Raw genomic sequence first — 27,438 nt, 5'->3', positions numbered from 1 at the left:
AGGGGGTGAGAACCATGAGCCTCCTAGGTTTTGTATTGAAGTCAATATACCCAGAGGAGGACGGACGCTAGCTGTCCTCCGGCTACACCATGGTGCTCCCCTACAGAGTGCTGTTGAGGCTACTGTAGACCTTGATTGCAAAACAGTGTGTTTTAATTAATTATTTGGTGACATGTGAATATATTTAGTATGGTTTTATCTAAAAAGGATAACTTTTTTAATGTTTTTATGAAATTCACTGAGGAGGATGGTCCTCCCCTTCCTCTTCTGAGGAGCCTCCACTGGTCTGTAGCGTCCAAACCATTTGTGCTACACACTAATGACCCCTATGTGCAAAGGTGAGACTCTCACAAACATGTGAGGATGGGGTTCTCGGGGTGATGAGAGGTTTTGGGTTTGCGCCAGACATAGCATTTTCCTTGATGGCCAAAAAGCTCAATTTTAGTCTCATCTGACCAGAGTACCTTCTTCCATATGTTTGGGGAGTCTCCCACATGCCTTTTGGCAAACACCAAACGTTTGCTTATTTTTTTCTTTAAGCAATGGCTTTTTTCTGGCCACTCTTCCGTAAAGCCCAGCTCTGTGTAGTGTACGGCTTAAAGTGGTCCTATGGACAGATACTCCAATCTCCGCTGTGGAGCTTTGCAGCTCCTTCAGGTTTATCTTTGCTCTCTTTGTTGCCTCTCTGATTAATGCCCTCCTTGCCTGGTCTGTGAGTTTTGGTGGGTGGCCCTCTCTTGGCAGGTTTGTTGTGGTGCCATATTATTTCCATTTTTTAATAATGGATTTAATGGTGCTCCGTGGGATGTTCAAAGTTTCGGATATTTTTTTACAACCCAACCCTGATTTGTACTTCTCCACAACTTTGTCCCTGACCTGTTTGGAGAGCTCCTTGGTCTTCATGGTGCTGCTTGCTTGGTGGTGCCCGTTGCTTAGTGGTGTTGCAGACTCTGGGGCCTTTCAGAACAGGTGTATATATACTGAGATCATGTGACAGATCATGTGACACTTATATTGCACACAGGTGGACTTCATTTAACTTTTGTGACTTCTGAAGATAATTGGTTGCACCAGATCTTATTTAGGGGTTTCATAGCAAAGGGTGAATACATATGCACGCACCCCTTTTCCGTAATTTTTTTCATTTCACTTTTCCGTTATTTTTTTCATATCACTTCACCAATTTCGACTATTTTGTCTATGTCCATTACATGAAATCTAAATAAAAATAAATTTAAATTACAGGTTGTAATGCAACAAAATAGGAAAAACGCCATGGGGGATGAATGCTTTTGCAAGGCACTTGGAGAAGGTTGGGAGATTGGGAACCTAAACCCAACTTCATAAGATTGCTAAGTGGCCAGTGGCGACCCATCATTAATACGTGTAAAATATCAGTTTGCAAAGAATGTTAAAAAATATATAATTGAGTTAATAAAGCCGCATACAGATATGGTCTATTTTTTGCTTTCTTGAGTAAGGCAGCTCCAAAATGCAGGTGTTTCAGCCTAGCTCAGTGCTTTCTGTGGTGGTGGGGCAGCCAGCGGAAAATATGGAGCGCAGGGGTTGGTAATGTTCTCTAATTGCGCTGTGATTGGCTCAGTGTTCTGTCACTCATGGGTACATTACATCATCGCAAAATCTAAGGGTAGAGCTCGAAAATTCAAGCCCCTTGGGTGCTGCTATAGAGTTACATTAGAAGTGCCCATCCAAGAAGGCTCAAGGTCATTGGCCACAGATAAAATGACGTCCAATCACATTATATCTACCGTAGCTTTGATTGGACTAATCATGTCAACATCATACTTTCAAAATCTGAGCTAGCAAGCTAGCAGTCATCATCATGAATCAAGTCGACTATCTACTGGCAAATCCTTTTCTATCCTTATCATATGAAGATCAATTATGAAGAGAAATTATAGATAAAACATATCGGTGCTCATCGGCCATTGCACATAAACATTACACAACAAGTTGGAAATTGCAAATTCAACAATGAGTGGTTTGGAAGGAATCAGTGGCTAACTGCAATCGTTGCAAAGCAATCACTAGCCTGCTATTCAGTGGAGTGGGTGTGTGGTCCAAGTCTGGGTTTAAGGATCTCTTTTCCAAGTCGGGAACTCTGCCCTCTTTCTAGAGCTCCAACCTGAAGATCACTGACGTCATGATTCAACCTTGTTTTTTTCCGAGTTCCCAGTTGTCTTGAAAGCACCATAAATCCAGAGAATGCCAGACTTTGATGACAAAGTATGATGACAAAAATTTGCCCACAAAGGACCGCCGCACCACGTTCCTGTTCAAGTGAGCACAGCACAACAAGGTGAGTCCAAAAATGTATTGTATGCTGCTGCATAAATGATGTAATGTGCCAGGGAGATATGTATACTGTAGCTAAGAAAGTAATACTAATTGTATGTTGTGTAGTAAGCTGTTAGTAGCCCATGTGCCTCACCCTAATAATCTGGTCTATTTTCCCCTCATATTTTAGCCTACTGTTCTGACTTGATGGTGCACATGTAGCCTATAGCCTGTTTTAGAGAAATGTAATCATAGAATATTGTAAGAGCTTTCATTGTCTGCTTATACGCCCCCTTTATTTATCCTACGGTTCTGACTTGGTGTACATGGAGAATACTGTAAGAATGGCCCATGTTCTGAATTCTGTCGCTGTACATTTCAAAAGTGCTGAACAAATAGTTATATTGACTACTTCCGTCATTGTCACGGATTCAGCCAAGGCTGCTCCTCCTCCTTGCTTGGGCAGGCTTCGGCGTTCGTCGTCGCCGGAGTACTAGCTGCTACCGATCTATGTTTCTGTGTTCTACTTGTTTTGTCTTTATTGTTCACACCTGGTTCCCATTATGTATTGATTTCTTCCCTATTTAACCCTCTGGCTCCCACTGTGTTTTGTGCGTGTTTGTTCATGTTTGGTTGTCATCTTGTTCCTCCCTACGTGGAGGTTATGTTATTTACGTTACCTATGAGTAAAGTACGCTTTCGATTAGCTCTGTGTCCTGCGCCTGACTTCGCCCTACCGCATCACACTGACCTCCTGACGGAAACATACACCATAAATGGAGTCAGCAGGTACATTCATTTTGTCCGGATCAATGGATGAACGTGTCCAACAGCAGGCGACCATGGAGCGCGACCATGGAGCGCGTGTTGAACACCATGGAGCGATGGGAGAGAGGTGGTTATCCTACACCTCCTCCAACTACACAACCACCCACACCGCTGTCCACCCCTTCGTCACCTGGGTCTAGTGGGATTCGGCTCTCGCTCCCGAGGGCATACAGCTGCCGGGTGCCAGGGTTTTCTGCTCCAGGTAGAGCTCTACCTGGCTACCATCCACCTGGCTCCCTCGGGATATGAGAGCGTGTCCGCCCTCATCTCCTGTCTGTCGGGGAGAGCGCTCGAGTGGGCCAACGCCGAGTGGGGAGGAATAGACGCAGCTTCAGTACGCTATTCAGTACGTCTATTCCACCTCAGACAGGGGAAGAGGAGCGCACAGGACTTTGCACTGGACTTCAGGACTCTGGCTGCCAGCGCAGGATGGAATGAGAGGGCCCTGATCGACCACTACCGATGCAGCCTACGGGAGGACGTTCGTCGGGAACTGGCCTGCAGGGACACCACCCTTAACCTGGACCAACTGGTGGATATGTCGATAAGGCTGGATAACCTGTTGGCAACCCGCGGACGTCCGGATCAGGGGCCGTCCATTCCATCCCCCAGCACCTCCAATCCTACCCCTATGGAGCTTGGAGGTGCTGCGCTTAGGGAGACCGGAAGAAGGGCCGTCTCCTGCACCAACTGTGGCCGCAGAGGACACACTGCTGGTCGGTGCTAGGGGGGTCTTTAGGGAGTCGAGGCAGTAGGCAGAGCACTGGTGGACCGTCTTAGGTGAGTAGGCACCCGACTCACCCAGAGCTCCCTGTTGCGCATATGTGTATTGATATCGTATTTCCAGAGTTTTCCCCTCATTCCCAGCATAAGGCGCTCGTAGATTCAGGCGCAGCTGGGAACTTTATTGATCGTCAGTTTTCCCGTAGTTTAAGGATTCCTAGTGTTCCTGTTGATGTGCCCTTCCCTGTACATGCCTTAGATAGTCACCCTTTAGGGTCAGGCCTAATTAGGGAGGTCACAGCTCCACTCTGGATGAAGACGCAGGAGGGTCATGAGGAGAAAATTAGTCTCTATCTGATTGATTCTCCTGCGTTTCCAGTGGTGTTGGGGCTTGCCCCTGGTTAACTTATCATGACCCCACGATTTCATGGCAACAGAGGGCTCTCAAGGGATGGTCAAGTCAGTGCTCGGGGAGGTGTGTAGGTGTTTCCATAGGGGCAACTATGGTGGAAAGTCCAAACCAGGTCTCCACCATGCACATTCCCCCCGAATATGCCAATTTGGCTCTCGCCTTCTGTAAAAAGAAGGCGACTCAATTACCACCCCATCGACAGGAGGATTGTGCGATAAATCTCCAGGTAGGCGCTGCACTTCCCCGGAGTCACGTGTATCCCCTGTCACAGGAAGGGACGGCGGCTATGGAAACATATGACTCCGAATCTCTGGGGCAGGGATACATTCGGCCATCCGCTTCACCTGTCTCCTCTAGTTTCTTTTTTGTGAAGAAGAAGGATGGAGGAATACGCCCGTGCATTGACTACTGGGGTCTCAATCAGATCACTGTCAAGTACAGTTATCCACTACCGCTCATTGCTAGTAAGACAGAGTCATTGCACGGGGCGCGCTTCTTCACAAAATTGGATCTCAGGAGCGCGTACAACCTGGTGCGTATCCGTGAGGGAGATGAGTGGAAGACAGTATTTAGTACCACAGATGGAGATTGACCAAATTTCGGCTGTGCGTAATTGGCCGACTCCAACCATGGTTAAGGAGGTGCAGCGATTCTTAGGGTTTGCCAACTACTACCGGAGGTTTATCCGGGACTTTGGTCAGGTAGCGGCTCCCATTACCTCCTTGCTGAGGGGGGGACCGGTGCGACTGCAGTGGTCAGCCGAGGCGGACTGTCACGGATTCTGCCGAGGCTGCTCCTCCTCCTTGCTCGGGCAAGCTTCGGCGTTCGTCGTCCCCGGAGTACTAGCTACCGCCGATCGATGTTTCGGTGTTTGTCTTGTTTTGTCTGGAGTAGTACACCTGTTGTCTATTATGTTTGATTGTTTAGCCTATAATTTCCCTTGTCTCACGTTTGCTATTTGTGTGTTATTGTTGTATGTCTAAGTCGATGTTCGGCATTGCTATTTTTCCATATTACGTATATGGTGTTTTCTCCTCCAGTTGTGGAGGCGTTTGTTTTGCACTTTACATTTAGTAAAGTAGTCTACCTGAATCTCTGTGTCCTGCGTCTGACTTCACTCGCCGCGTACACACCACCATGGAGTCAGCAGGATCAGCGGTACCGACGGGGTCATTGGAGGAGCGCGTAAGCAGCCAAGACGCCATGATCCAGAGACTCAGCACCGTCATGCAGGATGTAATGGACACTTTGAGCCGATGGGAAAGAGGAGGTTTGCCCACACCTCCTCCAACAATACCACCACCATCGGCCAGACCCATCGTTCCATCTCCGGAGTCCAGTGGGATTCGGCTCTCGCTCCCGAGGGCTTATGATGGCACCGCGGCCGGGTGTCAGGGGTTCCTGCTCCAAGTAGAGCTCTACCTGGCAACCATTCACCCGGCGCCCTCGGGATACGAGAGCGTTTCCGCCCTCATCTCCTGTCTGTCCGGCAAGGCCTTGGAGTGGGCCAATGCCGAATGGAGGGGAATAGACGCCGCCACCGTCAGTTATGCGGAGTTCTCCCGCCGCTTCAGGGCGGTTTTCGATCATCCCCCAGAGGGGAAAGCGGCGGGGGAGCGTCTGTTCCACCTCAGACAGGGGAAGAGGAGAGCGCAGGAATTCGCACTGGATTTCCGGACTCTGGCGGCCAATGCGGGATGGAATGAGAGGGCCCTCATCGACCACTATAGGTGCAGCCTACGGGAGGACGTTCGCCGAGAGTTGGCCTGCAGGGACACCAATCTAAGCTTCGACCAGTTGGTGGACATGTCGATCCGTCTGTCTACCCATGGACCCGCGGCCGTCCCCTGCACCAACTGTGGCCGTAGAGGACACACTGCGGTTCGGTGCTGGGGAGGTTCTCCTAGGGATCGAGGCAGCAGGTCACGCACTGATGAGTCATTCCAGGTGAGTACGCGCCCAACTCACCCAGAGCTCTCTGTTGTCCACTTGTGTATCCAAGTTGTGTTTCCCCAGGTGTCTTCTCACTCCCAGCATAAGGCGCTAGTCGATTCAGGCGCAACTGGGAATTTTATTGATCGTAGTTTCTGTTATAGATTAGGGATTCCCCTCATACCAGTTGATGTGCCCTTCCCTATCCATGCCCTAGATAGCCGCCCTTTGGGGTCGGGATTGATTAGGGAGGTCATGGCGCCACTTAAGATGAAGACGCAGGGGGGTCATGAGGAAATTATACAATTGTATTTGATCGACTCTCCTGCGTTTCCCGTGGTGTTGGGGCTTCCTTGGTTAGCTTCTCATGACCCCAACATTTCGTGGCAACAGAGGGCTCTCAGGGAGTGGTCTGATCAGTGTGTAGGGCGGTGTATAGATGTTTCCGTAGGGGCGACCATGGTGGAAAGTCCTAACCAAATGCCCGCACTGCACATTCCTCCTGAGTATAATGATTTGGCACTCGTCTTCAGTAAGAAGAGGGCGACTCAATTACCACTTCATAGACAGGGGGATTGTGCGATAGACCTCCAGGCAGGCGCTGCACTTCCGCGTAGTCATGTGTATCCTCTGTCTCAAGAGGAGACGGCGGCTATGGAGACATACATCGCCGAATCTCTGGGACAGGGATACATACGGCCCTCCACTTCTCCTGCGTCCTCGAGTTTCTTTTTTGTGAAGAAGAAAGATGGAGGTCTGCACCCGTGTATTGATTACCGTAGTCTCAATCAGATTACCATTAAATACAGTTACCCTCTCCCTCTGATTGCAAGTATGACGGAGTCATTACACGGAGCGCGCTTCTTCACAAAATTGGATCTCAGGAGCGCTTACAACCTGGTGCGCATTAGGGAAGGAGATGAATGGAAAACAGCATTTAGTACCACCTCGGGTCACTATGAGTATCTCGTCATGCCATACGGGTTAATGAATGCTCCTTCAGTCTTCCAATCATTTGTGGACGAGATTTTCCGGGATTTGCATGGACAGGGTGTAGTGGTGTATATTGACGACATTCTAATATACTCTGCTACACGAGCCGAGCATGTGGCCCTGGTACGTCGGGTGTTGGGTAGGCTGTTGGAGCATGACTTGTATGTGAAGGCGGAGAAATGCCTGTTTTTCCAGGAGTCCATTTCCTTCCTGGGACATCGGTTGTCCGCATCAGGGGTGGAGATGGAGATTGACCGCGTTTCAGCCGTGCGTAATTGGCAGACTCCTACCACGGTTAAGGAGGTGCAGCGGTTTTTGGGTTTTGCCAATTACTACCGGAGGTTTATCCGGGGTTTTGGACAGGTAGCAGCTCCCATCACCTCCCTGCTAAAGGGGGGCCCGGTGCGTTTGCAGTGGTCGGCTGAGGCGGACAGGGCGTTTAGACATCTGAAGGACCTGTTCACCTCGGTTCCAGTGCTGGCACATCCGGACCCCTCTTTGGCGTTCCAAGTGGAGGTGGACGCGTCAGAGGCGGGGATTGAGGCTGTACTGTCTCAACGCTCGGGCACGCCTCCTAAACTCCGTCCCTGTGCCTTTTATTCTAAGAAGCTCAGCCCGGCGGAACGTAATTATGACGTGGGGGACAGGGAGCTGCTAGCGGTGGTTCAGGCCCTAAAGGTGTGGAGGCATTGGCTTGAGGGGGCTAAACACCCTTTTCTCATTCTGACTGACCATCGTAACCTGGAGTACATCCGGGCAGCTAGGAGACTGAACCCTCATCAGGCTAGGTGGGCCATGTTTCTGGCTCGGTTTGTCTTTAAGCTCACGTACATTTACATTTTACATTTTAGTCATTTAGCAGACGCTCTTATCCAGGGTCCCAGAAGCAGACGCGTACATACCAGGGTCCCAGAACATTAAGGCAGATGCCCTGTCCCGGCGATATGACACAGAGGAGAGGTCCATTGAGCCCACTCCCATACTTCCGGAGTCTTGTCTGGTGGCACCGGTGGTGTGGGAGGTCGATGCGGAGATCGAGCGGGCGTTACGTACCGACACTACTCCTCCAGAGTGTCTGGAGGGGCGGAAGTACGTACCGCTCAAGATCTGTGATCGACTGATTTATTGGGCTCACACGTCACCCTCCTCTGGTCACACAGGTATTGGCCGGACAGTGCACTGCCTGACCGGAAAGTACTGGTGGCCAACCTTGGCTAAGGACGTGAGGGTTTATGTCTCCTCCTGCTCGGTGTGCGCCCAGTGTAAGGCACCTAGATACCTGCCCAGGGGGAAGTTACAACCCCTACCCGTTCCACAATGGCCGTGGTCTCATCTATCGGTGGACTTTGTCACGGACCTTCCCCCCTCCCAGGGGAATACCACAATTTTGGTCGTTGTGGATCGGTTTTCTAAGGCCTGCCGTCTCATTCCCATGCCAGGTCTCCCTACTGCCCTACAAACTGCTGAGGCCCTGTTTACACACGTCTTCCGGCACTACGGGGTACCTGAGGATATAGTGTCTGATCGGGGTCCCCAGTTCACCTCTAGAGTCTGGAGGGCATTTATGGAACGCTTGGGGGTCTCGATTAGCCTTACCTCTGGTTTCCACCCTGAGAGTAATGGGCAGGTGGAGAGAGTAAACCAGGATGTGGGTAGGTTTCTGAGGTCCTATTGCCAGGACCGGCAGGAGGAGTGGTCGGGGTATATCCCCTGGGCAGAGATTGCCCAGAACTCACTTCGCCACTCCTCCACTAATCTGACTCCTTTTCAGTGTGTGTTGAGGTATCAGCCGGTTCTGGCACCCTGGCATCAGAGCCAGATCGAGGCTCCTGCGGTGGATGAATGGTTTCGGCGCTCGGAGGAAACATGGAACGCTGCGCATGTCCATCTGCAGCGGGCTATCCGTAGGCATAAGGCGAGCGCCGATCACCACCGCAGTGAGGGTCCAGTTTATGCACCTGGAGATTGAGTCTGGCTCTCGACTCGAAACCTGCCCCTTCGCCTGCCCTGCCGGAAGCTGGGTCGGCGGTTTGTGGGGCCATTTAAAGTCCTGAGGAGATTGAACGAGGTATGATGACTGCATTAACCCCTCGTTCCATGTGTCTCTCCTCAGGCCGGTGGTAGCTGGTCCACTCCAGGAGAATGAGATACGAGAGGCTCCTCCGCCCCCACTGGACATCGAGGGGGCTCCGGCGTACTCAGTCCGGTCCATCGTGGATTCGAGACGTCGGATGGGGGGTCAGCAGTATCTCGTGGAGTGGGAGGGGTACGGTCCAGAGGAACGGTGCTGGGTGCCTAGGAGGGACATCTTAGATCCCTCCCTCTTGACGGAGTTCCACCGGAGTCATCCAACTCGCCCTGCTCCGCGTCCTCCTGGCCGTCCCCGAGGCCGGGGTCGGCGCACGGCTGGAGCCGCGCGTCAAGGGGGGGGTACTGTCACGGATTCTGCCGAGGCTGCTCCTCCTCCTTGCTCGGGAAGGCTTCGGCGTTCGTCGTCCCCGGAGTACTAGCTACCGCCGATCGATGTTTCGGTGTTTGTCTTGTTTTGTCTGGAGTAGTACACCTGTTGTCTATTATGTTTGATTGTTTAGCCTATAATTTCCCTTGTCTCACGTTTGCTATTTGTGTGTTATTGTTGTATGTCTAAGTCGATGTTCGGCATTGCTATTTTTCCATATTACGTATATGGTGTTTTCCCCTCCAGTTGTGGAGGCGTTTGTTTTGCACTTTACATTTAGTAAAGTAGTCTACCTGAATCTCTGTGTCCTGCGTCTGACTTCACTCGCCGCGTACACATCACCATCTGACACGGACAGGGCGTTTGGTCACCTGAAGGACCTGTTTACCTTGGCTCCAGTGCTGGCTCATCCGGATCCCTCCTTAGCATTCACAGTAGAGGTGGACGCATCCAAGGCAGGAAGAGGAGCTGTACTGTCTCAGCGCTTGGGTACGCCACCAAAACTCTGCCCCTGTGCTTTCTTTTCGAGGAAGCTCAGCCCGGCGGAGCGCAACTATGATGTGGGGGACCGGGAGCTGTTAGCTGTGGTTAAAGCTCTGAAAGTGTGGAGTCATTGGCTTGAGGGGGCTAAACACCCTTTTCTCATTTTCATTGACCACCGCAATCTGGAGTACATCCGGGCGGCGAGGAGATTGAACCCTCACCAGGCAAGGTGGGCCATGTTTTTCACTCGTTTTGTGTTCACCCTTTCTTACAGACCAGGTTCCCAGAACGCTAAGGCAGACGCCCTGTCCCGACTGTATGACACAGAGGAGAGGTCCATTGAGCTCACTCCCATACTTCCGGCGTCGTGTCTGGTGGCGTTACGTACAGAGCCCACTCCCACCCCCAGTGTCCAGAGGGTCGTATGTACGTGCCGTTAGAGGTCCGCGATCGATTGATCTATTGGGCTCACACGTCACCCTCCTCTGGTCATCCTGGCATCGGTCGGACGGTGCTGGGTCCCTAGGAGGGACATCTTCGATCCCTCCATGTTGAGGGATCCTACCGCATCACACTGACCTCCTGACAGTCATAGCTCGCTCATTAATATCTTAATCGAAATTACAAATTGCCTCTTATCCACTCGTCGTCCCCTTATGCCATCTTTTGTACATCTCAATTGTCAGTAGAAACCACATTTGTTTAAGCAAGTCAGCCATATCAGCTAAGTTTTTTAAAAGGCAGTAAATAAGGCTGAATGAACTGTTTCGCTGCCAGACAAGGTTCCGCTGATAGCCAGGTGTAGCAGTAATAAGGATTCACTCCATGGTGCTGAAAAGAAAGCTCTGTTGTTGGGACAGCTTTATGTAGGCCCTAACAGTTTGTGGGCACTGTTGGTCACCGTTATAGTGCAATTCATGTATTGTTTAGTGTTTGGTTGTGTAGTGGCTTTGCTGGCATGCATCAAAAAAATATTTTGGGAGTTTGCCCCACCAAGATTTACATGCTAAAATCTCCACTGTAAGTGGCTAGTAGTATTTCAGAGAAGAAGAAAAATATACAGTACCAGTCACAAATTCCACAAAGTAACTTTTAACAAGGCACACCTGTTAATTGAAATGCATTCCAGGTGACTACCTGGAGAGAATGCCAAGAGTGTGTAAAGCTGTTATCAAGGCTACTTTGAAGAGTCTCAAATATAAAATATATTTTGATTAATTTAACACTTTTTTGGTTACTACATGATTCTATATGTGTTATTTCTGTCTTCACTATTATTGTACAATGTAGAAAATAGTAAAAGCCTTGAATGAGTAGATGTGTCCAAACTTTTGACTGGTACTGTAAGGTTCTGTATTTATTTTCTTAGTTCACCTTGTGTTCTTGAACGTAGCCCTGTTTCTTTGTGTTCTTGAACGTAGCCCTGTCGTTCATTTTTGTTCATTGATTTCACCTGTTTTAGTTACTCACCTGGTCTCATCAGCTCCTTATTTAGTTCAGTTCATTTTGGTTGTGCCTTGTGAGGTATTGTTCATTTTGACTCTACTAAGCCTTTTCCTAGCTCATTTGTGAGAACCAGTTATAGCCTTCAGTCCTAGTTTTGATTCACCTGCCTGTTTGCCTACCTGTGTATGACTATTGCCTGCCTGTGACCACGATTCCTGCCTTCTGCGAAGGCAAAATAAACACCTGCCTCGCTCTACGCGTGAATCTACACCTTTTTCTCCCTGAGTATTCATTACAGAATACCTCCCCCAAAAACGGAATGGATTCAGCGGAGCTACAGCGGCGCCTAACCCAGCAAGAGGAGCGTATGGAGGTAATCTGCCATCTTCTCCGCCAGCCTATCCCTACTCCTCCGATGCCAGATATCGTAACCCATAGCACTCCTTCATTCATATCCATGCCTGGAAAATATGACGGTTCACCTGGGAAATGTCAGGGATTTCTGATGCAATGCAGCAAATACATTGACTTCGCACACCGACAAGAGCAGGGTGGATTTTGTCGTGTCTCTACTCACAGGCAAAGCCCTGGATTGGGCCACCGCCATATGGACTGCCAACAGCACAGAACTCGGATCCGAGACCCATTTCCATACCCTCTTCAAAGAGGTATTCGATCCCTCTCCTTCCGGTCGTCCTATAGGAGACCTCCTCATAGAACTTCAACAAGGACGCAATTCAGCTGCCGAGTATGCCCTCGAGTTCCGCACCATGGCTGCAGGGAGTGGATGGAGTAAGGCTGCTTTACTTACCGTCTACCGAAGAGGGCTCAACAGGGAACTTCAGGCGGAGCTGGTCTGTAGAGGTGACCTTCAGGATTTAAATCAATACATTCGTATGTCCATCTCCATTGACCACCTCATCGCCGACCGCTGAAGAACTCTGCTACCCAGGAACCCGAAACCTTATTTTTCCATGATTCCGTCATCCCGTCCGAGTCTTCCAGAGCCCATGCAGTTGGGCCATGCTCCTCTCCCGTGTATCGAATGTCAAAGGCGGATCCAAGAAGGGCTCTGCCTATACTGTGGGGGAAAGACCATCTACTCAGCCATTGCCCTGTTCGCCCTCCACGGAGAGATGAGAAGGGTCCCTCCGCTGCCATGCAGATAGGCATGTCCTTATTTCTAAATATCTCCCAGAAGCAATTCTCCATCCCAGTATTGATAACCGTGAAGGGGGTTACTAAGTATGTAGAGGGCTTGATAGATTCGGGAGCAGCAGGTAATTTTATTGATCACCAGCTAATACAAGACCTTGACATTGATCTTACACCTGTCACCCCTCCCTTAAGGATTAACACCCTGGACGGGCAGCCATTGGGCACGGGCTTCATTACGCACCTGACACAGAGCGTCACCCTCCAGATTGGAGTCTTCCACACCAAAACCATTCAACTCATGGAACTCTCATCCCCCAAACAGCCACTCAACCTCGGACACCCCTGGCTTTGTCATCACGACCCTGCCATCTCGTGGCGACAAGGTGAACTACTGTCCTGGTCTTCTACCTGCTTCACCAGTTGTCACAGCCTACCCTGCAGAGCCACCACCATTGAGGACTCCGCCTCTGCAGTGCCACCCACCATACCATCTGAATACGCCCAGTACAGCAATGTCTTCAGCTAAATCAAGGCCTCCACTCTGCCACCACATCGCCCAGGGGACTGTGCTATTGACTTACACCCTGGAGTGTCCCCACTGAAGGGCCATGTTTACCCCCTATCTATCCCGGAAAATTGAGGCAATGGAGAACTACATTGATGAAGCACTCAAACGGTTTCATTCGTCCTTCTTCTTCACCGGCTGCGTCCAGCTTCTTCTTCGTTGGAAAAAAGGACGGTGGTCTCCGTCCATGTATTGATTACCGTTCCCTGAATGACGTCACGGTCAAGAACCGTTTCCCTCTTCCTCTGATCCCAGCGACCCTTGAACAAGTGGGCCGCGCCAACATCTATACAAAACTCGACCTGCGAAGTGCATATAACCTTGTCCGTATACGTGAAAGCGACGAATGGAAGACTGCCTTTATCACCGGACGAGGGCACTACGAATATCTGGTCATGCCCTATTGCCTTACTAACACCCCCGCCGTCTTCCAATCCTTTATGAACAAGGTTTTCCAGGATATGATCAACCGCTTTCTCATCATCTACATTGATGACATCCTGATTTACTCCCACTCCCTGAAGGAACACATTCAGCATGTACAAAAAGTTATTCAACGGCTCCTTGACCATAACCTTTTTGTGAAGACTGAAAAGAGCACCTTCCATGTAACCTCGGTAAACTTCCTCGGTTTCGTACTGACACCTGGAGGGGTCAGCATGGATGAGAACAAAGTCACCACCGTCAGTAACTGGCCCAAACCCACCACCGTTAAGGAACTCCAACGTTTCATTGGGTTCTCCAACTTCTATCGCCGGTTCATTCGGAACTTCAGTTCTACTGCCGCTCCCCTCACTGCCCTTACCAGCCAAAATACCCGGACCCTTCAATGGACTGATACCTCCCTGACTGCTTTCAACACCTTGAAACACCTCTTCACCTCAGCTCCTGTCCTTCGCCAACCTGATCCGACCCTTCCTTTCACCCTGGAGGTGGATGCCTCCGAAGTTGGAGTAGGAGCCATACTTGAGGTGCAAACACCTCCAAAATCACATCCCTGTGCCTTCTTCTCCAGGAAGTTATCCTCCGCTGAGGGGAATTACGATGTGGGGAACAGAGAACTCCTCGCCATCAAGCTGGCCCTCGAGGAGTGGCACCACTGGTTGGAGGGCGCACAACATCCCTTTCTCGTCCTAACAGATCATCGTAATCTGGAATATATCAGAGGGGCCAAGAGGTTAAACTTCAGACAAGCCCACTGGGCTCTCTTCACACGCTTCCATTTTCATGTTACTTACATCCCTGGAAAGAAAAACGTAAAAGCTGATGCTCTCTCCTGCCAGCTGCTGGTACGTAACTCAGACCCTACGCCCATTCTTCCTTCCTCTTGCATTATGGGACCGGTACAGTGGGGGGTTCACTCTGCCGTACAAGAAACACTAACCTCAGACCCGGCTCCTCCTGAGACAACAACTGGGAAGAGTTACGTACCAGCAGCTGTTAGACCCCAACTGATGCAATGCTGTTACACGTCCTTGGGGCCAGGACATCCGGGCATTACACGAACCACCAAACTTCTAGCCCGTAAGTTCTGGTGGTCCTCACTGGCATCTGACGTAAGGGATTACATACTTTCCTGTCCAGTCTGCGCCCAAACCAAAAGCCCTCGTCATCTCCCTTCCGGTAAGCTTCAGCCTTTTCCAATCCCTCACAGACCCTTGTCCCACATAGCTGTTGACTTCATCACAGACCTTCCTGAATCCTCTGGAAACACCACCATCCTTGTCATAGTAGACGGTTTTTCAAAAATGTGTCGTCTGGTTCCTCTTCCTCATTTACCTAACACCATGGAATTGGCTGAGTGTATGTTCCAGCAGGTGTTCCGTCTGTATGGGATTCCGGAGGACATCGTCTCTGACCGTGGGCCCCAGTTTGTCTCCCGGGTGTGGCGAGCATTCTGTGACCGACTGGGGGTCGCCCTCAGCCTCTCCTCCGGGTACCATCCCCAGATCAACGGGAAGACGGAACGCCTGAACCAAGAAATAGGGAAGTACCTCCGCCAACAATGTTCTGCCTCTCCACACGACTGGAGTCGGTATATGGCCTGGGCCGAATACGCTCAGAACTCACTCATGCATTCATCCCTCCGCCTTACTCCGTTTCAGTGTGTACTTGGTTACCAACCTCCCATGTTTCCCTGGGAGGCGGAGCCTGGTACTGTCCCAGCTGTCGACGACTAGTTTCGGCGTAGTGAGCGGGTATGGGAGACCACTCACCTGCATCTGCAGGAAGCCTCTAATACCCAGAAATGCTTTGCTGACAGACGCCGCCGACCTACGCCATTCTTTCACCCTGGACAGTGTGTGTGGCTCTCTACCAGAGACATCCGGCTCCGCCTCCCCTGCAAAAAGTTCTGTCCTCGCTTCATTGGTCCCTTCAAGATAACCCATCGCATCAACCCTGTCACGTACCGTCTCCAGTTACCCCGTCAGTATAAAATCTCCTCGTCCTTCCATGTGTCTCTGTTAAAACCGGTCACCTACAGTCCTCTTCATCCTCCAGTCTCAACCCGCAGTGCGCCCCCACCGTTAGATGCCGGAGGGGAACCTGCCTACGCCATTCAGGCCGTCCTTGATTCCAAACGCCTGAGGTCGCATCCACTATCTAGTGGAATGGGAAGGTTATGGGCCTGAAGACCGGTCCTGGGTCCCCGACCAGGACATCCTTGACCCAGAGATGATTCAAGCATTCGTCCCGCTCCCCGACCTCGGGGTCGACCCCCGAACAGACCCACTGGACATCAGCCTCGACGCAGAACGTTGGGTCAGTCCACGACCTTGTCGAACCAGCCTGCCAGACCTCGCCCCCGAGATAGGAGGCCGCCTCTGCTCCACCCTTCGGTGCCGTTGGTTCGTCAGGAGCCTCCCTTGGGGAGGGGGGGGGGGGTGCTGTAAGGTTCTGTATTTATTTTTTAGATCACCTTGTGTTCTTGAACGTAGCCCTGTCGTTCATTTTTGTTCATTGATTTCACCTGTTTTAGTTACTCACCTGGTCTCATCAGCTCCTTATTTAGTTCAGTTCATTTTGTTTGTGCCTTGTGAGGTGTTGTTTGTTTTGACTCTGCTAAGCCTTTACCTAGCTCATTTGTGAGAACCAGTTATAGCCTTCAGTCCTAGTTTTGATTCACCTGCCTGTTTGCCTAACTGTGTATGACCATTGCCTGCCTGTGACCACGATTCCTAAATAAACACCTGCCGCGCTCTACGCGTGAATCTACACATTTTTCTCCCTGAGTATTCATTACAGGTAGTGTGTGTGTGTGTGTGTGTGTGTATATATATATATATATATATATATATATGTGTGTATGTATTAGTATTATTATAATGTTTTTACAGGACAAATCTGAGGGGGTATGTGCCCCCTGTTGGCATGATGCCTCTGCCGCACCCAACTGGGTTAAAATGTAATAGCAATTTCGCCAAAATCCTACGTGGTTATCTGGTCAAAATATAAACTTTCATGTTCATGCAGGAACCTTATTACCGGTAGATAAACAGTAGAAGTGTCACGAACGTCGTATGAAGGAGTGGACCAAAGCGCAGCGTTAGTTGCGAACATACTTGCTTTATTTAATTAAAGCATACACACGAAATAACAAAACAATAAACGACTCGTGAAGTCCTCAGTGACAATGACCGAACACGGAACAAAAACCCACAAACACAAAGTGAAACACAGACAGTTAAATATGGCTCCCAATCAGAGACAACCAGCACACAGCTGACACTCGTTGCCTCTGATTGGGAGTCACTCAGTCAAACATAGAAATAAACAACCTAGAACACCCAACATAGAAACAGAAAACATGGAATGAACACACCCTGGCTCAACATAATGAGTCCCAGAGCCAGGGTGTGACAAGAAGAATATCACTAGCCGGCCTCCACCCAGTACCCTGCCCTGAACTTAGTCACTGTCACTAGCCGGCTACCACCCGGTTACTCAACCCTGCACCTTAGAGGCTGCTGCCCTATGTACATAAACATGGAATCACTGGTCACTTTAATAATGTTTACATAATGTTTTACTCATTTCATATGTATATACTGTATTCTAGTCAATGCCACTCCAACATTGCTTGTCCTAATATTTATATATTTCTCAATTCCATTATTTTACTATGAGATTTGTGTCATTTTGTTTATTGTTAGATACTCCTGCACTGTTGGAGCTAGGAACACAAGCATTTCGCTACACCCGCAATAACATCTGCTAAATATGTGTATGTGACCAATAACATTTGATTTGAGAATAATGCGTGTGCGCACTCAGTGGCTTGACCAAATGCGGGAAGGCCATGAATAAACTTGTGAACGCTCAGGCGCGCACTGATAGCATTGTCACCGAAAAGTCCGGACACAAGACAGAATGTTAGGAGTGCATCACACATTTCGGGGACACACAGACTCTAAATAAGGAAACATGTATTGAGTGAATCAAACTAACTGTTTCCTCATGAGTGTAACATTGTTTGTCAGTCCCGAACACCGCTTTCATATCAAACGGTAAATAAATGGGCCTATGGTATGAAAATTGTTATTCAACAGCTGATATTTGGATGGGAAAGTTCAAGTGTTGTTCTGAAGGACAGCAGCATCACCCAAACAGTCCTCTGGTTCTATTTCCAAAGTCTAACAACATAATAACCCCCGACACACACACACACACACAAACACTTATTATGTGAAATAACTCGTAACCAGTTAAAGACCCTATATTATCTCTCTTCCCCAGCCAGCTCAATTCAACTGGGACCCAGAGACTGTGGGACTGATCCATGGCTCCTTCTTCTGGGGTTACATCGTCACACAGATCCCTGGAGGCTTCATCTCCAATAAGCTGGACGCCAACAGGTGAGACCTTCCCACTGCTAATGCTCTCACTCCTTGTGACTCTGGGGCTGTCCTAATATGGACACTGTATACTATATTGAAACACTCAGGAAATTCAAGAAATATTCATAAGGTATTTTGATAGAACTGGTTTGTGGGTGGACTAGAGTGTTAAATAGGTGACTGGGGTGGCTCAAGATCATTGACTATAGATACCGGTGGTTTGGAATGGATACATGTGCTAAGGGCAGGAACATACACATTGGGTGTCTGAACTAGGCAGTCAGTCAATGTGTGTGGTGAGGTTTAGAACAGAAATATGGGGTATTTGGCATTGGTAGTCAGTGTGTGGCATCAGAGCTATATCTGAAAGGTTTCAGTTGCCTAAGAGAAAAAGGCATGCAGTGTTTGTGTGTGTGTGTGTGTGTGTGTGTGTGTGTTAGGTAATGGTTAAAGCAGCAAGGGTTGACACCGTCCGGTGTGTGTGTGTGGTGAGCGTGCAGCTCTGATGGGGCTGATAGTAGTCCTGTAATAAAATCTTCCCAGGAAAAGAGGACACGCCACTGACAGAGTTAATAATGAAAGATCCTGCCTCTGATTTCTCCCTGAGACGCCAGCCACTGGAATATTACAAGTGTCACTTACACTCTGTTTTGGAAAAGGGGAGGGTGGAAGGAAGAAAGGGGGAGCAATGGGGATGAAGCAGAATCATATGGGATCTCTGTCCCTCAAAGGCAGATATATTACATCTGTCATATTGTTATGTTGGATTGGTCATTTTGAGCTGTCAGAAGGGGAGACCTAGTCTTGCAGTGCCAGAGATCACACCATATTCTCCTAAATCTAGAACATCTGGAGTCGAGGCTAGGGGAGACCTGGGAGGGACTGACTAGTTCAGGAACATTGATGATTGGTGTTGAGTCAATGGAGGTAGTCTTGGGTGCTCACATTTTTTAAAACCTGTGACTGCTTATAATGTTTAGATCTACAGCGGTACAGGCCCTGACAGTAACTGTGGTGGGTTGTTGTTGACATGGTTGTTGTATTTCAAGTGTCTTTCAAGATTTTATAATTTTCTATGTAGCTGTTACTGTATCATACACTCCTGCGTATTTATTTGGACAGTGAAGCAAAAACGTTTCATTTGGCTCTATATCGCCAGCATTTTGGATTTGAGATCCAATGTTTTATATGAAGCGACAGTACAGAATGTCACCTTTTATCTGAGGGTGTTTTCATACATACAGTGGGGAGAACAATTATTTGATACACTGCCAATTTTGCAGGTTTTCCTACTTACAAAGCATGTAGAGGTCTGTAATTTTTATCATAGGTACACTTCAACTGTGAGAGACGGAATCTAAAACAAAAATCCAGAAAATCACATTGTATGATTTTTAAGTAATTAATTTGCATTTTATTGCATGACATACGTATTTGATCAAAAGGGGCAAACTTTGAGCACTTTTATCTCTTGAATTGTTTTGCTTTCAGGACCAAAAAGGAACTTTCTGAGCACTTATACAATGGGCAAATACTGTATGTATGGAAGGTTTCTTTCAAATCAAAACGGGTGCTGTCAAAAAGTGATTGAATTCAAATAGATTTACCCATAAGTATTTGGACAAATTCACATTAGTGTTTTAAATGTAGTCAAAAGTTTAGTATTTGGTCCCATATTCGTAGCATGCAATGACTACATCAAGCTTGTGACTCTACAAACTTGTTGGATGCATTTGCAGTTTGTTTTGGTTGTGTTTCAGATTATGTTGTGCCCAATAGAAATGAATGGTAAATAATGTATTGTGTCATTTTGGAGTCACTTTTATTGTAAATAAGAATGTAATATGTTTCTGAACACTTCTACGTCAATTAAACAACAGTTTCTCTCAAATAAAAAGCCTGCCGAGATAAAATGATGATTAAAAGCATCACTTATCCCATTCTTCTCAGTTACTATGTCATAATCAGACAGAACTTGCTTAGGCAGGGAAGAAAATGAAAATGCATTTACTGTTTTCCAAAACTTTGAAGGATCACCAGCAGAGTCAGAGATAGAGCTTAAAAAGTAGCTTGATTTAGCTTTCTTAGTCGAGATACTACATCTGTTTCTCAATTGTCTAAATGATTGCCAGTCCACTACAGAGTCAGTTATCCTTGCTTTGGCCCAGGCCCGATTTCTCATTTGAATGAGCTCAGATAGATCTAACCCTTGGTTTTCTTCAGAGCTATCTTTGACTCTGAATTGTTTAAAAGGGGTGTGTTTATCTGCCAGAGGAATAAATATAGAGGATACATTTTCTAGAGCCAACTCAGGGTCAGGAATACAGGAGACAGTGGCTAAATCAGAGTAGAACATGTTATGTAAAAACCCTTGAGGAGAAAACTTTAACTTTATTTTCTTAATTAAACAAGGATTAGAATTTTGCTGTTTTCGTATCTCTAATACATACTGTGGGATAATGATCACTGAGATCATATGCAAATATTCCACTAGACACATATTTATGGGGGTTATTAGTACAAATTAAATAAATCAATGAGGAGTTAACAGGGTTTTTCACATTTAGCCGTGTGGGTTTTGAAATAAATTGAGTCAGATTAAAATGAATGGATACTGTATACTCTTAAATTGATCTGAGGCCAGGGATAGACAATCCAGATTCAAATCCCCTAAAATGACCAACGTTGAGGACAGAAAAGGTGTTAAACACTCAGCTATAGCACCAATAGCATCCGCCATGGCAGCAGCGGGGGGCAGTAAATCCCAGCAATAAATAAATGTGTAATCTGGTTTGTGGACACATTCACAACCAGGAGCTCAAATTTCTAGGAACAGAAATATTTACAGGTATTCAAATATTGGACGATGCTACCCTTTGTAGTAATTTTTGCTCACCATTGTTGTCTATACACTATGATGTAATGTTTCCCCAGAGTGTTTGGGGCGGCCATTTTCCTCACGTCCATACTGAATATGTTCATCCCGTCAGCAGCCAGGAGGCAATACGGCTGTGTCATGTTAGTCCGCATCCTACAAGGCTTGGTGGAGGTGAGTCGTCTTCAGTGTTGCCGGATTTCATTGACACTTTCATTGCCAAATTTAAACCAAATCTACTAAATGTAGCCCAATTGAAGGTGGCAACATTAGTCATCATAATTACTGATACATTTGACCAAGCTCATATACAGTACGGGGACACAATTTACATCTGTATTTCTTTATTCAGGTTGATTATTTGACCATTCAGAATAATTATGCCCTGTAATGTTTCCTCTACAGGGTGTTACCTACCCAGCATGCCATGGAATGTGGGCCAAATGGGCTCCTCCCCTAGAGAGAAGTCGACTGGCCACCACCTCATTCTGTGGTAAGTGAAATGAACACTAACCACGTTTCCATCCACAGTTTTTATGCGAGGAAAGTCATACCGTATTTTAAAAATTACGAGAGCTGTGATGGAAACAAGACTTCAAGGCACAATTTTATAAATACAGACAGATCATTTGTTCATTCGACATGGTGGGATCTTTTTGTTTCTGTAAAATTAATTATGCGCGAAATGGCGGTGTGCAAATATTGATAATATGAGCCTCCACCATCTTCCCCCTTGCAAAGATATCAATAATAGCCATCATATCGAAGTAAACTTGGAGTCATGCGATGATATGGTGTGTGGTCCTCCCACTACGACTCAGGGAAACCATGCAATTTATTAGGCTACAGATTAAATAAGTTATGATGAACTTCACAGGGTGGTGAAAGTGCAAAAATCTAATTCATTCAGTAAATCGAATGGATATTCAAAAACTACCTTGCCTGCCTTTCTGTTGTACCCATAACCACAGTTAACCCTAATAGATTAAATGAAGCCATTGAATAGATATCTCATTGCTGGACAGATGCACTGGGTGTCCAAGATTAGAAAGGTTGGAGGCTCAATAGGCTCTAATTACCTACCTGTGAATGTGCATTCTTCACAATCTCAACTCAATGTTGTTGTTAGCAGTTGCCCCCCAAAAGTGTATAATCTGTGTTCATTTGGCTGAGTTTACAAAAACTATATATATACCATTAATGTACTTACTACTCATTACCAAGTGAAATCAACCAAAAGATGAGCTTCTACTTTAGTAAACTTTATTGTAACATGTAAAAAGACTACAAAATAATAATGATTTTTATTGTTGGATTCATAATTTGATTAATTAGAATAATCAAAGATATAGGCCTACTCAATAACATAAAATAACCATTTTAGTGGTGACTGAAATCTGCAGCGTATAGTATGTTGAGCAACCTGGCTAGCTAGCTAGCTAATTCAGAGAAAATGGGATTGTCTTTTTCTCCCCTTTTTAACATTATAAGTAACAATGGAAATCGACAACGTCTGTGTTTTCATCTGTCTCTGTGTTTTCCAATCCTGGAGTCTGAGACCTTGTGGGAATATAATAATAATAAATAATATGCCATTTAGCAGACGCTTTTATCCAAAGCGACTTACAGTCATGCGTGCATACATTTTTGTGTATGGGTGGTCCCGGGGATCGAACCCACTACCTTGGCGTTACAAGCGCCGTGCTCTACCAGCTGAGCTACAGTCTGTGGCGGAGAAAAAGAATGTAGCTACAGAATATGACAATTTAGCAAAGACAATTAGCCTACTAGCTAGCTATCAACAGAGATGGTACAGAAAACTTCCTCCAATATCTCTGCTATCATTATTATATGTTTTTGTAGGGTTTAAGCCTATATCTAGACCTAGCTACCTAGTTAGTTGTTGTGTTATCCAGCTACCATAATACTTATAATGGTGTTTGCTTACACTAATAAGCTAGCTAGTGTTTACATTGAAAATGAACTATTCATAGGTGTGTTGACACAAGCTAACGCTAACATGCTAGGTGTGTCTCACATAATACACTTGGGTATGGATACCCTGAGAACAAGGTTCAGGGAAGATAAGACCATGATCGAGCCCAGCTAGCTAGCTATTTTCCAGCTGTAGGTAGCTAGCTAGCTAAAGTTAGCTGTCAAGGCATGGAAAGTCTATTCTGTGGATGTTAACTAAGTTAGCTATCTAACATTAGCTAGCTAGTTTTTGGTATTCTGCTGGATGATTTAGCATAGGTAGAATGCTAGCTAGCTAGCTAACTACCTATGCTAAATCGTCCAGCACAATTTCTGTATCCAAAAAGCAAAACAAATTGCATGGTTACATTATGAAATAAGAGGTTGTTTTATGACCATTTTAAGTGCATTTATAAACCATTATTCAACCAAGCTTAATAGGCTCACAATTTGGCAAACACTGAATGACTATCCCCACATCTTTTGCCGTAACTTTTTATTAATGTGTTAAAAATGTTTGATTGATTCTTGATAAAGTAATTCACCCTTTGTCATGCCCCGCCCTCCTTAGCTACTGTTGCTTTACATGTCAAATTCACCGTTAAACTATTTAACAATTTAAACTATTTATTGATGTAAAACCCTGTTTTTGCCATAGTGCTCATGAGCTTCCATGCATTTCAAATGAAAGCAGGACCTGGGCCTGGACCTGGGCATCAGACTCCAGAGCCCTTTATAGCTTGTGTTGTGTCAATGAGGTGGTTGGTTTTCAATTGGCTAATATTTCTAATGTGGTTTGTGCAGGCTGAAAAATGGTGTGTTCAGATGCTATCGGAAAATTGAACATTTGTAACAAGCATGGTAACAAGCATTAGTTTACATCTCTGTAATTACAGACTGCAATTACCACCAGTTACATGTTGTTAGTACAGTGTAACATTGAATTATTACAATTAATTACAATACTTCTTACAGTGTAATTACATATGTAATTACACTGTAATAAGGACCCCTTAAACTGATGTGTTACCGAGGTGGTTTTGTTTTGCAGATGTCGGCTGTTGTTCCCCCCTGAAAATGCTTTAAAACAACCATCTTTCATAATAAACTGGTGCCATGACAACCGGTGCTTCCAAACCCTTTTGACATCGCTTCTGAATGAAAGATTGCCCTCAAACGCTTTACCTGCTCACTCTGAAGGAGGTTGCTCCCCGGCCTATTCAAATGGAGAGTGTTTATAAGGCCATCAGATAATAAAATATACATTAAAAGATCCTCTTCCAAGGACGGTGCCAATGAGTCCTAATTTGATGAGTCCAATAGGGTTGCTGTTGCATGACATTTACGCTTACTGAGATGATTCATGTTTTTGCGACATGTCATACTTTTTTTCTAGTAGTACTTTTCTAGTGTTGAAGAAGAGTTGCTGAGGGCCTGAAGAGTAATGATAATGTAATAGTCAAAGCTTTTTTCAGTCGAAGCTACCTCTGGATTGTTTTGATACCTTGGCATCACTACTTAGTGATTTTCTTGGTTACCTTTAGATGCTGACAGAATTGAACTACAACAGTGGCATGATCATGTTTTCCCTTTTCTTTATTTCCAGGTTCATATGCAGGTGCTGTGGTTGCCATGCCTTTAGCAGGTGTACTGGTTCAGTATGTTGGATGGCCCTCAGTCTTCTATATCTATGGTAAGATTCAAAAACTCAATTTTAAATTGTTAAATTGCTAAATTGAACCAATGTGGATTGTATAGGTGTTTTTACAATTCTTTCATACAGGTACAGTGGGGAAAAAAAGTATTTAGTCAGCCACCAATTGTGCAAGTTCTCCCACTTAAAAAGATGAGAGAGGCCTGTAATTTTAATCATTGGTACACATCAACTATGACAGACAAATTGAGAAAAAAAAATCCAGAAAATCACATTGTAGGATTTTTTATGAATCTATTTGCAAAATATGGTGGAAAATAAGTATTTGGTCACCTACAAACAAGCAAGATTTCTGGCTCTCACAGACCTGTAACTTCTTCTTTAAGAGGCTCCTCTGTCCTCCACTCGTTACCTGTATTAATGGCACCTGTTTGAACTTGTTATCAGTATAAAAGACACCTGTCCACAACCTCAAACAGTCACACTCCAAACTCCACTATGGCCAAGACCAAAGAGCTGTCAAAGGACACCAGAAACAAAATTGTAGACCTGCACCAGGCTGGGAAGACTGAATCTGCAATAGGTAAGCAGCTTGGTTTGAAGAAATCAACTGTGGGAGCAATTATTAGGAAATGGAAGACATACAAGACCACTGATAATCTCCCTCGATCTGGGGCTCCACGCAAGAGCTCACCCCGTGGGGTCAAAATGATCACAAGAACGGTGAGCAAAAATCCCAGAACCACACAGGGGGACCTAGTGAATGACATGCAGAGAGCTGGGACCAAAGTAACAAAGCCTACCATCAGTAACACACTACGCCGCCAGGGACTCAAATCCTGCAGTGCCAGACGTGTCCCCCTGCTTAAGCCAGTACATGTCCAGGCCCGTCTGAAGTTTTGGATGATCCAGAAGAGGATTGGGAGAATGTCATATGGTCAGATGAAACCAAAATAGAACTTTTTGGTAAAAACTCAACTCGTCGTGTTTGGAGGACAAAGAATGCTGAGTTGCATCCAAAGAACACCATACCTACTGTGAAGCATGGGGGTGGAAACATCATGCTTTGGGGCTGTTTTTCTGCAAAGTGACCAGGACGACTGATCCGTGTAAAGGAAAGAATGAATGGGGCCATGTATCGTGAGGTTTTGAGTGAAAACCTCCTTCCATCAGCAAGGGCATTGAAGATGAAACGTGGCTGGGTCTTTCAGCATGACAATGATCCCAAACACACCGCCCGGGCAACGAAGGAGTGGCTTCGTAAGAAGCATTTCAAGGTCCTGCAGTGGACTAGCCAATCTCCAGATCTCAACCCCATAGAAAATCTTTGGAGGGAGTTGAAAGTCCGTGTTGCCCAGCGACAGCCCCAAAACATCACTGCTCTAGAGGATATCTGCATGGAGGAATGGGCCAAAATACCAGCAACAGTGTGTGAAAACCTTGTGAAGACTTACAGAAAACGTTTGACCTGTGTCATTGCCAACAAAGGGTATATAACAAAGTATTGAGAAACTTTTGTTATTGACCAAATACTTATTTTCCACCATAATTTGCAAATAAATTCATAAAAAATCCTACAATGTGATTTTCTGGAATTTTTTTTCTCATTTTGTCTGTCATAGTTGACGTGTACCTATGATGAAAATTACAGGCCTCTCTCATCTTTTTAAGTGGGAGAACTTGCACAATTGGTGGCTGACTAAATACTTTTTTTCCCCACTGTATGCATACTAAGGTTTGCATATTGAGTTTTGGTAGGGAAAATCATTGAAATATATGCACTGAAGTTCAGATACTCTAGATGGCGGAAATTACCAAAGATAGTGATCTTTGTAAAACAGGGAGATGACTATGACCTAACTAGCAATAGGGGGGAGAAACTGAGTCTTGAGTTGCAAAATGTATATTCAGTCTCAACTTTAATTACTTAAATGACTTAACAGCTTTCACAAGACCTGGCCCAACTATGATAAAGTAGGTGGGTGATTCCCATTTGAGCAACATTCCATGCATTACGCTAGGTGTCACTAGTGTGACATGCAAAGCACCATGGTCATTATGTCATCAGTTTCACATTTACATTTATATAATTTAGCAGACGCTCTTATCCAGAGCGACTTACAAATTGGTGGGACAACCACCTTATTTTTATTTTTTTATGGGGGGGGTGGGGAAAGAAGGATTAGGATTATACTATTCCAGGTATTCCTTAAAGAGGTAGGGTTTCAAGTGTCTCCGGAAGGTGGTCAGTGACTCCGCTGTCCTGGCGTCGTGGGGGAGCTTGTTCCACCATTGGGGTGCCAGAGCAGCGAATAACTTTGACTGGGCTGAGCGGGAACTGTGCTTCTGTAGAGGTAGGGGAGCTAGCAGGCCAGAAGTGGATGAACGTAGTGCCCTCGTTTGGGTGTAGGGTCTGATCAGAGCCTGAAGGTAAGGAGGTGCCGTTCCCCTCACAGCTCCGTAGGCAAGCACCATGGTCTTGTAGTAGATGCGAGCCTCAACTGGAAGCCAGTGGAGTGTGCGGAGGAGCAGGGTGACATGAGAGAACTTGGGAAGGTTGAACACCGGGCTGCAGCGTTCTGGATAAGTTGTAGGGGTTTAATAGCACAGGCAGGGAGCCCAGCCAACAGCGAGTTGCAGTAATCCAGACGGGAGATGACAAGTGCCTGGATTAGGACCTGTGCCGCTTTCTGTGTAAGGTAGGGTCATACTCTGCGAATGTTGTAGAGCATGAACCTGCAGGATCAGGTCACCGCTTTTATGTTAGCGGAGAACGACAGGGTGTTGTCCAGGGTCACGCC

General features: G+C 46.5%; 1 protein-coding gene across 2 annotated transcripts in view; it reads left to right on the top strand.

Moving 5' to 3' along the window:
* Window positions 1-27,438, top strand: part of LOC121576995 (vesicular glutamate transporter 3-like) — a 42,873-nt gene that overhangs the window by 8,893 nt on the left and 6,542 nt on the right. For both annotated transcript variants that reach the window (XM_041890665.2, XM_041890664.2), the window contains exons 3-6: window positions 18,034-18,152; window positions 21,069-21,183; window positions 21,415-21,502; window positions 24,590-24,676. In XM_041890665.2, the coding sequence (XP_041746599.1) occupies window positions 18,034-18,152; window positions 21,069-21,183; window positions 21,415-21,502; window positions 24,590-24,676 (409 nt within the window). The remainder of the gene's footprint in view (window positions 1-18,033; window positions 18,153-21,068; window positions 21,184-21,414; window positions 21,503-24,589; window positions 24,677-27,438) is intronic.

This window comes from Coregonus clupeaformis, chromosome 11 (assembly GCF_020615455.1).
Source record: "Coregonus clupeaformis isolate EN_2021a chromosome 11, ASM2061545v1, whole genome shotgun sequence".
In the NCBI taxonomy this organism is placed as follows: Eukaryota; Metazoa; Chordata; class Actinopteri; order Salmoniformes; family Salmonidae; genus Coregonus; species Coregonus clupeaformis.
This window is presented reverse-complemented; position numbering and strand designations above follow the sequence as displayed.